The sequence below is a fragment of the Corvus brachyrhynchos genome, unplaced genomic scaffold (assembly GCF_000691975.1).
Source record: "Corvus brachyrhynchos isolate BGI_N302 unplaced genomic scaffold, ASM69197v1 scaffold22, whole genome shotgun sequence".
In the NCBI taxonomy this organism is placed as follows: Eukaryota; Metazoa; Chordata; class Aves; order Passeriformes; family Corvidae; genus Corvus; species Corvus brachyrhynchos.
Window position 1 is genome coordinate 6,385,605 of NW_008238355.1, and position 12,531 is coordinate 6,398,135.

Sequence of the window (12,531 nt, forward strand, 5' to 3'; positions counted from 1 at the left end):
ATTGTGCTCTTTAAGTCCTTACACCCTAATGCCTGTAGAGGCAGAGCACATACAACAGGACATAAAGTGGGATTTATTAGGCTGCTAGTCAATGATAGTTCTTGATTTGAAAGCCAGTGTGTCTGGAATCATTGCTAAGTACTAGTTTGGTACTAAATCATGCATCAGAAGGGTATGCAGTATTTGGCAACAATCTATTGATTTCTTTCTGACTCATGCAGAACTAATTGTCAGTTACACAAATTAGAGAGGGAAAAGAGAGGGGGAAAACCCCTTGCATATTGTTCATTTCTTTTGGCCGTTTCTTTGGTCCAGGTTTTTTATCTGAAAGGAAAGCAGTGTGTCTAATGGGAAACTCTTATATTTTGTGAAACAGTGAGACTTAAAGTCTTGTTAGGCAATCAGTACTTCAGCAGAATGAAATGCTGTTGCAACAGAAGGAAAATTATACACCAGTTATTTACCCAGTCAAGAAAAATTATGCTCCATAACATCAAAGGGCTTCGATTAATGAAATAATAGAGAGCAAACTACTTTTTACCAAGGCAGGAAATACTTATTCATCAAAATGCCACAGGCCAAGAGTTTGAGACTCTATTTAAGATTGTAAACCCAGAGCAACACATGTTGTCTATATGTGACTGGTTCTAGGAACAGGCATGAAAAAAATAACTGTGTAATGCTTATGCAGATTTAAATGAGTTGTTGGAGGTAATTAACTCATCCTGTTCCTTATTGTCATTCAAATAATGTTTTCCGTATTATTGGGAAAAATATTTTTTCAGCCTGACTATTCCCAGCTCATGTATTTGTTTGTTTTCTGTACTTTCCCCAATCTCCAATAATTCTGCTTATTTTCATAAACTTCAGAACTCTCCCCTAATATTTCCTCTTGCAGTGGTCTCTTATTTGAAAATTTCTGAACTGTTTTTATCTAAACCAAGCTAGCATTCAAAGCAAAGTGGCTGAGATGGCAATTCTGAATGTTTGTTTTTCCCAGTAGCATGTAGAATTAACAGTCTCCTGTATGTATCAGGCTAACAGAATCTTGAAAGTTAAGTCCTCTCTGTTTTAACTTTGGCACAAATTCCAAGTAAATTAATATGCAGGGTTAGCAAGACAGAACTGTTAGAATCTGAATCATCCCTTACTCCAACAACTTCTTTATGCAAAAGGTTAGGGCATGAGAAAACAGATTAAAAGGGAAATGTTACCTGGAAGTGCAGTAACGATGCAGCAGAGAAGCCTGGGGATGTGTAACAGAGAGGTGGGAGGAATTCTTTCAAAGCACAGGAAATCCACAAAGACTCAAAAGGGAAAAGTGAGTGAGTGAGAGGCAATACATGTAATGTATTAGCTGGCTTGCAGAAATGCTCTTCTTATGTACTTTGTGTACTGTTTTGATTTGTTTTATTTTTGACAGAAAGCCCGTGTGAATCTTGCTTTGTGTTCAGCTGCACCACATTTGGTGCATAACAGCTACTGTATGCCTTTGCAAGTGTAACCTATGAACCAGGATGCAATTCTAGCCAGTATAGAAGCCTGGGTGGGGCGTGGGGAAGGGGAAACATAGCAGTTCCAGGCTCTGAGCAGTTCTGTTAGAAATTGATACTGTGAGCTTGCCCCTAAGTTCCTCTTTTCTGTACAGCCTCGGGGCAACTGGGATTCAATTAATATTCCTTTAATGTAATGGATGTTCGGCAGGGGCAATTCAGACAGGTCTGTCACATGACATCTAAAAACACTGGAAGAAAATTTACTTTTTAGCTCTGGCTGAAATTAGGCAGGACATAGGTGTCATTTCACAACATGGAGATTTTATCTGTAATAATTTGGCATCTTACATCTGCCACTCTAATTCTCCATGTGTTACATATGTCTGAAACAAAAACTGATGACATAGGAAAGCTGAGATTTATTTTCAGAATTTCCAGAAAAAAAAATTTAAATCATTGGACTGAAATAGGAAATGCATACATTAATACGGTATCAAAAGAAAATATTGTTTCATTACTTAGTGCCTCCAGCGCTCTTCTTCCCTTCTTTAATGAAATGGAACAGTCTGTGCCTTATTACTTCTTCCATTTAATCTTGTTAATGCAGTCTGTTAAGACTCCACTTTTGCAATAGCACAGGTGTAACTGTGAATAAGTAGGCTTGTAGGAAGGCTACTGTTCTGCTCCTGGAAGTCTTATTTATTTACGAAATGTGTGATATTCAAACCGAAATAAAACCTGATGCAACTGGTGAGTTGAAATATTTTTATTCTTCACTTCCTTAACAATATGGGACATTACAGTGAAAAATAATAAATAGGGAATAATAAAGAGGGAAATATTAAACATGTTGTACAAGTCTACCCTTGAGACAACTGCATTTGGAGTTTTACTAAAGATAATTTTTCCTACTGTGTTTAAAAGATGGCAAATTAAATTGGTAAGTAGACAGCTGGTAAGTATAACATTTTTTCAAACAGCAACAGATGCAAATCCAAGAATATCTCCAGCTGATTTAAATACTTTTCAAAAGATGGAGCAAAGATTTAAATAGGAATGTGCAAAAGTGAAAATCCATAGTGATTATCAAAAATATGGAGAAATATGAAGAAATTCAAAAAGTTTTAAGAAGGCAATATCAGAGTGATTTCAGAGTCATTTCAGGTTGAAATCACTATTAATATTTGTTTGTTATTGCCTTTGTCTCTTATAATTTTGCCTTGTAGGAGTTACATTGTGTCTAAAGTCAGGTATTGCAAGAAAAGTAGTCCGGGAAAGTGGATTGGAAATTGTTCCCTTGACTTTGATGGTAATCACACAAAGTCCCAGATAATGCAAGTTAGATCTTCATTTTGCTGCACTGCTGAAATCTAACAGTGCAACAGCCCTCATTTCCCTTGAAGATTTTGCATGGCATAGAATTCTGGGTTTGAGTGTTACTGAAAGTATAGGAATTTGTGGACATTCAAATGAATCTGTGCAGGTAAAGGGGGGAGGAGAGGAGGGGTACAAAGGTTGTCGGTGTGCTGCAGCTGCAGTCCAGTAGCAAAGAGCTGGAGAAGAGGGTACTGCCACAGACAGAGTTAAGAATAACCACTACACCCTCCTTCTACTACAAGATGAATTAAGTTTTAAGTTCATTTCCATGCCACTCCAGCAAACAGTAACGGTTGGGCATCAGGAAAGATAAGGTTGTGTGTGATCCCACAGCCAGGTCTTCGCAGCATGTTCCTGCAGCATCTCTCTCTGTGTTGCTCAGCTTTGTAACTATATGGCAGACATCTGTGCCATATCTAACACAAAGAATTAACTTAAGGTCCTGACTATTGTATGACCATATCAGCCAGCTTCGACAAGCAGGATGGACTGTAAATATTTATCATAGTATCTGAACTCTTCCTTTGCAAAGTTCATTACTCTATTTATCAAGAAGGGAAAAAAATACAGCCATGGATTTTTGTCTTCAGGAAACAATAGGTCAGAAATACTTGGCACATTCTAAGTAGCTTTTTGAGTAAGGAGAAGTAAGGACAGAAAATATTTTGTCTTGTTAAATACCTGATGTATTATAAAACATTTTAAGTTAAACATTCGAAAATTGTGACAGTTTGGCAGAGTAAATACTGAGTACAGTTCTCATAGGAAAGAACTTTGCATATGCAACGTATTTTCTGTATGGGTTGCTATTTTTTGACTGAGTGCACTTTCACTGTTTTAGAGACTTGCACAGAAAACATGGTCACCACTACTCAGTCATCCTGACCAGCTTATGTAAACACTTAGCTAAAGCTGCTAGAGATTATTTGCAGAACATTGGATCTGATGAGCTCAAATGTAAGATAGCTTGGGTAGTATAATATTTGGGATTACCATAATAATCTCTTTAGGGAAAGTGTGCAGTATCAGCAGAACCACTGCTTGAGTCTTTGAGGGAAGCAGAAACTGTACAGTAATAATTCAGCATATATTATATACTTAAATCTTTCCCTGTGAATAGGGCAAGTTTCTGAGCTCATTTATGGGCCCAGGATAAGGCCTTGATCATTTAGTTAAATAACTCTGATTTAACTCACACCTGGAGCCCAAATCGTCAGTGTGGCAACGTGTTTTTGTTGTGTAACAACTTATATTACTGTAGCACCATCCTTTGAAGTTACACACATAATTTCCATGAATTTGAGTTGCTACGGGAAAAAGTTCATAGATGAATACAGAGAAGTCCACATTGAGAGGCAATGAAAGTGCTTCCATACAGATTTACAGAGTGCTAGGTGAGCTATCAGAGTTTACTGATCCTTTGGCACTTTCTGACCTCTATGAGCAGAGACTTTTAGGGATCAAATTTTGAGCCATAGCTTCTGGCAAGGGACATGAGTTCTGTCTTTTGGGATCTGGACAATGGGCTCTACTTTGTGTTAGTCATCAGAGGATACAGGCAGTTCTTCTCTTCTGCTGTCTTCCTTGCTTGTGAACCATTCAAAAAAAGTCTGGAAAAGCCCTGAACACTTGTGCTTGTTATACACTTCAGCCACTCCATTTTGTCCAAATTAAAGAAACAAACAAGCTTCTAGGTAGCAATTTGTGTACCTTTGTCAGATTCCTAATCTCAGTGTTTCACTGAGTGCTGGGCTAACATCCTTGGCAACAATGCTGCAGAATTTTCTGGAGTCCAGGAAATTGCATCACCACTGCTATCTTGTAATGACCCAATGAAAATCCAGATTTTCTGTCAATTTACGAATTATTTTAATTAATTGAAATAATCAGGTCTGCCAAAAATAAAAAAGACTTGTGATCCAAAATCTAGCATCGTCTCACAACATTATATCACTGCTCTTAAAATTGTTACTTTTATTTGCTCACAACTACTTTTGCTTCACAGAGAAGCATACAGCCTTGCACATCTTGCAGCTTTTCTAGTTGACCACTACAATGAAATTCAGCTTGGAGCAGTTATTCTTAACCTGTTTTAAGCTTGAAGTCCTTTGCTCCTATCTAAGGTAAGATACAAAGCTAGGGGTCCAAAAGCATTTCTTTTTAAAAGAATGTATTTCTTGGTCTAATAGACAATGTTAAATCTGTGTGAAAATCTTATCTCATCTGTATCCCAGGACCATCATAAATGTAACAACTTTTTACTATACATAAATTGTTAAATAATAGTGCTAGGTCCAGTGTAGTTACACTTAGGAAATGAAAGAAACAGTATTTGAACAAAACATTTTTTCTTACTTCAGTGCTTCTTAGCACTTAGGGAAAAGGTTGCTATACTGTACACATTTTTTCTCCTTGTAATTTCACCTTCTCTGCTGAATGTAAAGGCAGGTAATCTGTGTATATCATTCTTTCCAGACTTGTTCCAAAATTTCTATGTAACAATAAGATACAAAAAGATGAGATAACATGAAGAATTTTAAATTACCTTTGGCTGTGGAACAGCCATAATCATTTGAACTCATATTACTTCATCTATTTCAAACCGTTTGACAATGGTCAGTAAACATTCCTATGGCCATGGAACTCATGAAGACATCTTCCAAAGTATGTATTTACAGTGCAGATATAAGCATATTTCTTCACATGCAAAAGGGCTAATATACAGCACATAAAAAAAAAGTTTAAAACTTTTCATCACTCTACAGACATTATCACACATATTTCTAAGGTTTGATCTTTTGTTTTAATAGATTTTAAATGTACACAGTAAGGATGCACAGGGTAACTAAATAAAAACTTGCAATGAAAAAAACTTGAGGTTTTAAAATACTCTTTTCCAATAGTCTTTAGACTCTCCATGCAATAAAAGGCAGAGTTGATCTGTAAGAAGAGTTGGTGTGCAATTCAGCATGTTTTGGGTTGGGTTTTGGGGGGTTTTTTGTTCATTTTTTCCCGACAGGAATGTCATGAAAGAGGAAGGGAAAAAGAAAACATGTTACCAAATAACCTTCCAAGTGACATTGGTTATAAACTAAAAGAACTTCTGCTAAGAGTGTGAGATGATGAAAGAAATCAGACATGAAAATTGCATGCATTTATGGGAAAAATCTTTTTTGCACAAATGTACCCCATTTCTGTTTTGAGCAATGATCTACCAGATTTCTCAATATCCAGGTTCCAGGACTATTGCTTACCTTGATATTCATAACACGTTTTTACATCTCATGTGCAGATGACATCTAATATGTGTGCCCAGTGAAACATGGAGATACACAAGAACTTCTGCTTTTTGGGGTTCGGTTATCTGTGCTCATGAGATGCAGGACTGGCTTATTTGAGAGCCATCAGCTTTGCAGAGAGTCTTTGTTGCTGTAACAAAGTCCAGGGGCCAGACCCACAGTCTGGTGTGGGTATCACTGTCTGAAAGTGCTAAGATTTTATGAAAACATTACTTTCCTGGGTGAATTGCACCATATTCCTTTAGTCTAATGGCTCATTTGGGGTATGATTGACAGCTAATGTGTCTACAGACATTAATTAACATTATCTGGAATTAATTAACTTGCTGAGATATTACTAACTATATAGGTCTCACTGCATGAGGCTGTAAACATAACTAGTACCTTCAGCTGTATATTTTCAGATTATTAAATACAAATGCAGAGCACCTGAAGTCTTGCTGTGAAACCAGAGAACATCTATTCCAATAGCAAAGGGGATGTAGTTGGTAGCCTAACTTTCCATGGAAACTTCTACTGACAGTAACATGCAAGGAAAAAAAGCATTTCCTTCTCCCAGAGGTCAGGAAAAAAAAGGTATAATTGGCAAGTAGATAAAAGTGCTGAATGTACTTAATTTGAAATCACTTAGGCATAGAAACATGAAAGTGAACTAGGCCAGTGTACCAGCATTTTTCAAGGAAATGCAACAAAGGATGATGGGAATTCTTGAAAGGTGTAGCAACCGGTTTTTTCACTATCAGTTCTCTAATTAGCCATGATGCTTCCAAGTGCAATCCCTCCTGGATCAACAAATTAAAGAGAGGACTTCCTCTTGAAAGTTTATGCCTGGCATGCTTTATTATCATCTTTTGATCAAGAACTAAATACTGAAAGCTCGAGTCTTTTTTCCCCCTTAAACCAAAGCTACAATTCTGTGAGATTATAATCCTGTCTTTCCCAAGTGAAGTTCTTTAGATATTAAACTGAAATTATATAAAATGTGAGCTTTGTTTTTCTCTACTAGACATCATGTGCATGTGACTGTCCACACAAATACACATCAGACACATTAGCTGCCGTGTTGACTCTTACCTTTCTTTCAAGAGGAATTCAGAGAATTAGCTGTGCCTCCCATTAGAGATTCATTCCTAATTTCACCCATATAGCAACTTTTGAAACCTGATTATTTTCCTACTTTTAGAATAATGAATTTTGTGCTCATGTATAAATGTTCTACTGGTGAAAAAAAAAGGCAGCTCAGTGTACTTTTGATTTTTCTTAGGGCAGCATTTCAGCTAATGTTTTCTTTGAAGATGTTTATAATTACCTATTTGTTTATATTTAAGTGCTCATTTCAAATATGTGAGACAATTTTGGACTTGCTTCCTTGATAGAATTCCACCCTACTTTCTGTAGTCGTGAGAAAATGAATTAGATTCCAGCTGGTTATCCCATCATCTGTGGATTATAATTACTAGTCATGTAGTATTAATTAATTTCCATTGTGGCATTACAATTTGTAGAGTGCCCTGTAAAACTGGAGGCAATTCCCCGTCCTAAAGAACTTTAACATAAGTATAAAATAAGAGATAAATACTGTAGAGACATGCATGACCCTGTGGTACTGAGGAAAGAAGCTACTGCTGGTAGTAGGGATCAATCATCATGCAGCATGTATCCAACCATTATGTTTTCTTAGACATCAGGGTGATGGTGGGTTTGCAGGCTTTTGTATCTCAATGCGCTTACTGAAAAATCAGGCAAGTGAGCTCAGGTAGAGGCTTGCTTGAAAAGAGGCAGGAGCCATTTTTCCTGCTCGTGGTATCAGAGTGAGTGAGAAGGCAAGTGGAAAGACTTTCAAAGTGGTGCTAAGTAGTTTTGCTCTTATTCCTTCCTCATGTTTCCTACATTGGGAGAAAATAAGTTCTGTTCCTGTGCTGCTGAAAGTTATCATTGTGGCAACCCCATTACTGTTTGTTCATTCAATTTTTGCATCAATATTTAGGAAGTGGTACTTTGTCAATGAATTTTTTATTTTTAAGGAGTTCAGAAGAAAACTGCTTATTTTATAATAGCTGTAAAGAGATTCTGATATACAGGTCCTTGAACTGTTTGTTTGTCTAATAGGTGAAAGGAATAAGAAAAACAACATAAGATCGTAGGTGGACAAACAAAAATGGAATGTGCAAAAAGTGTAGCATCCTGTGTCAACTAAAAATATCAAGGTTGTGTGTTCAATCCCCATATGGGCCACTTACTTAGGAGTTTAACTTGATGATTCTTGGGAGTCCTTCTCAACTCAGAATATTTTGCAGTCTGTGACCTGTGATTATATCTGCAAGAGAAACATGGTACACTCTAGGTTCATAACAGTATCTCAAGACCCTTCTGACAATACAGTGGTTTCTTTTTTATCTGGCCTATACAATCAAGATTTCTGTTAGGACTCCTAAAATTGCTCTGCTGTTTTATGAAAAAAAGAAATATCTGGGGAACAGTAGCAAAATACACCCTTCCAAACTTATTCAAATGCCTTCTGTATCCTAAGGACGTCTTTTCTGTGAGTTCTCTAAGGAGAAGTGGTAGCAATTTCCTAGAGAACCTGTACTTACTAATTTATAGAATGGTTATTTTTGAATAAAGGTTTGGATTAACTGAAGAGTCGAAAGTCTAAAATATTTTTTACATATTAATTGAAACCCAGAGCCTTAGCATTTACGGACTTGACCCACAAATACCATGAATGTAGAGCTCATAATTGAAACTCATGCATGAAATTTTTATTTGCTTACAGTGAAAAGTACTGTGCTAAATGCAATTAGTGTCACAGGATCAATTATTCTATCTGTTCCTATCAGAGTTACAAATGGTAGAAGCAAGTCACATTAAAAGTACCTTCATATTCTTGTTGTGGTTTTTTTCTCTGTCTTGTCTTTTTCTGCAGATCTCTTTACATTCTCATTGTAGTTCCTGCCTCTGACATTGACATATGTCTTTGAAGCATAGAGCAGCACATGGTCCCAGAGCTGAGTCTTTCTCCATCCACATGATTCTCAAGCAGAGACCTGTGAGCAGTTGCTCAAACTAACCTCACAAACAGCAGTGCCTGGAGGCTCATGTTTAAATGTTTTTATTATCTCAGGGGGTTTGAGGCATAGGAATTCTTGAGCAGGATTAACCTGGAAAAATTTCCAACTGCAGGTGCTTCTCTGTTAAGGAATTCCCTCTATACAACACAGATTAGGAGCACTTTTAAAACTGATTTGCTTGCCTGACCAATGCCTAAAATTATGCTAGATCAGAAACACTGTATCAGGAAAATGAGTTCACAATGGTGAGCTAAAGTGTCTTCAGCTGTCCATGTAAGTTCCTCTTGCATGGTTGCCTTTCGATATACTGTCCCAAGGGAAGAGTTATTTGACTTTCCAAAGTGTGGGGCCTGCGAGTGTTCATCATGTGCACTTTACCCCACGAGCCTCTACACTGAATAGGAGGATAAGGGAGTAGGGTGTGCAATGTGCCTTTCAGTGGGAAATGTGGTGGTGACTTGCTGGGACACAGTACTGAGTTTTGGTTGTTTAACTACAAGGTGGTAGGAAAAAGGAAGTGGTAGGAAGGAAACTTCCAACTTCTGCTAAAAGAGACAAATGATAATCGTAAGTAGAAATGGGGCAAAATCCAGTCTATATGATTATATTTTCACAGCATCCATTGTGCAAGCATGTTCAGTGCTTAGTTTACAATGTGCAGTCATTTTTAAGTATGGTTTTTTTCCAGTTTTTTTAATTTTTTCAACTGCCTAAAAGTTTGAAATGGGATGCTCTTCTTAGGATTAGCTTCTGGACAATAATCTTGTTTCCCTGTCTCAATCCATTTTAGAGTTAAACGTGTCTTGTTAAAGTACTAACAGTTATCTATCCTTGTGCTTTGGGTAGCTCTACTAAAAAAGCTTTTCTGCCCAAGGATTCGATGAGTGACTTTAGTTGCAGAGAACTGCTGCTGTTCCTGCCCTGGGTATGGAGAAACAACATCTGCCAGGATTACTTTCCAAACATGATTCTACTTCCAAGCAGGAGAATAGCAGGGCGGCACACATCCTATGTAGAAGAACAAATGAAAGGGAAAGAAAATAAGTTTAACATTTCTTCTCAGTTTATCTGACTAAAATACAGGCACAATTCTTCCTTACATGTCTAAGTATGTGCTCTTACAGTGTCATAAGAGGAGAGGCACATGATTTGAAATAATTGAGAGAATCAAACAGCTGTGTTAGTGGAAAAAAAAGGAAGATAGTGAAATATGTTTTCCTTCTCAGAATTAAAAGACCACTATGTTTAAAAAAGGATCTAAAGCATGTCCGTATTTAAACATTTTCAGATCATACCTGACTCTCCTAGTACACAGCCACTGGCTACCTAAACCCCATCTGTACGCCTTGCCTGCCAATGGCCCAGTGTTAAAAAGTTTGAGGAGACAGGGAGGTTAAGCAAGCTTTTACCAGCCTGTCTCTGACAGTGGTATTACTATCTTTGTGTCTTGAAGACATAATTTGAAGAAAGTGAAAACTCATCACCTCTACTCTGCTTTAAAAAAGGCATCAAAATACACCGTGTATTTCTACCTCAGAAAAATGGAAAGTCACAAATATTTGAAGTATGTAGGAAGGAACAATCCAGATTGTTGTTTAGGATCCCTAATGACTGTCATTAGCAATAATGATTATAAAGTAAACTGGTAAAAAAAAATACCTTAAAAAAGGTAATATGAGGAAAAACTTAATAATTGAGAGACATCTTAAAATGTTGAAGAGTTTTATGGGGTGTGGCAGAAACTACATAATGTGAAGCATTTAAAATTTGCCAAACCAAAGCATTCAAAACCAGACATACAATACAAAGCAGTTTTGTATTGTTGGGGGTCAACTGGTTATCTGCTCTCCAGTTTGAAAGATCTCCTTTCGAGAAAAAAAGAAATTGAATACAATTATATACCCAAAATATCTGTCTTGTTTTCTTTTTCAGCACAAATTGAAGTGATACCATGCAAAATTTGTGGTGATAAATCCTCTGGAATACACTATGGAGTCATCACATGTGAAGGCTGCAAGGTATGGGATTTTAATACAGCATAGTCATCATCATTCGCATTAGCCTCAGGCACCTGTGTACAATGATACACTCTTAGAAGCTTTCAAACAAGTGGTGCCACAGGCTGTAAAGCCTACTGCTGATAAAGATGCATTTCATGCCTAGTTTTCCTAGTTGCTTTCCATTTTGTCAAATAGTCTTTAGAGCTACCTCCTTGTTTGAAACATGAATTAATTACATCTGATGCAGTGTAAGTGCTGACACCAACAGAGGCTGGCAATTGTAAGTCACACCTGTTCTACTTTAAATCAGCTTTGAGAGAGGTGGATTTCTTGTTTCCTATACAACCCATGTAGCATTACAGTTAGCATGTTACTTCTGGTCTTTTTTAAGCACTTACAGGTGTGAGTTTGGTCCTTTTTTATCTCTTTTGCATAATCTGCAGGGCAAATGGTAATCTCCAAAAGAAAGAATGCCTTACATTATGAGCAGTATAAAAGGATCCTTTGTCTTCTTCCGCATAGGCTTCAGTGTAGGGCAATTGCTGGGAATTGGAGGCTAATAAAAAAGGGCAGAGGGGGGAGATGCATGTAGCTCTTCCATGCTGCTTAGACATATTAACGTATTATCTCAAGCATTAGTTCAAATAACACAAATCAGACCCCATGCAAAGAGAAGAAAGACTTCAATTTTCAATTTTAAAATTGTCTGTGATTTTATTATCTAAGGAATTACATTATTACTCATGACAAACCAGAATTCCATACTACACGCTGGTACTTCAGTTTTAATTGTAAATGGGAAATTGCAAAGGTGGAGAGGCAGCATCTCTGATTTCTTCTAGCTGGAAACACACAAACTGGGACATTTGAAAATGCGTGCCCCTTTGCAGAGTGAAATCACAAGTCTATACTTAATGCTTTACAAAGTATTAGAACAGCTGAAAAATCTGAAAATTTGGGTGCATCCCATTTGCAAAAGAAATATTTTAATGCCAACACATTGAGAACCAATATACTGGTAAAGATCAGGGTTTTTTTTCAGGAATGTTAGCAATTGTAAGCAGAACAATTTGCAGTGTGTCTTTGTCTTACTGTGGCACTGGACTAGAAATAAGCATCTTCTTATGACGATCACATGAAACAGGATTAAACTAATTGATCTGATACTTCAAAATTGGCACAAAAGCTACAGAAGAAAATTACTTTAAGCAGAAAAAGAGCATCTTCTCTCAGTACTCAGAGCCCACAGAGTGTCTAGGGGTATAGTCTCCCGTAGAAGTAATTAGGG

At 37.0% G+C, this 12,531-nt stretch overlaps 1 protein-coding gene across 1 annotated transcript in view; it reads left to right on the plus strand.

Annotated features, from left to right (window-relative positions):
- The first annotated feature begins 2,121 nt into the window (after window positions 1-2,121).
- Window positions 2,122-12,531, plus strand: part of RORB (RAR related orphan receptor B) — a 50,597-nt gene continuing 40,187 nt past the window's right edge. The window contains exons 1-2 of the mRNA XM_008634572.2: window positions 2,122-2,246; window positions 11,176-11,261. Coding sequence (XP_008632794.1) covers window positions 2,207-2,246; window positions 11,176-11,261 — 126 coding nt within the window. The 5' untranslated portion in view covers window positions 2,122-2,206. The remainder of the gene's footprint in view (window positions 2,247-11,175; window positions 11,262-12,531) is intronic.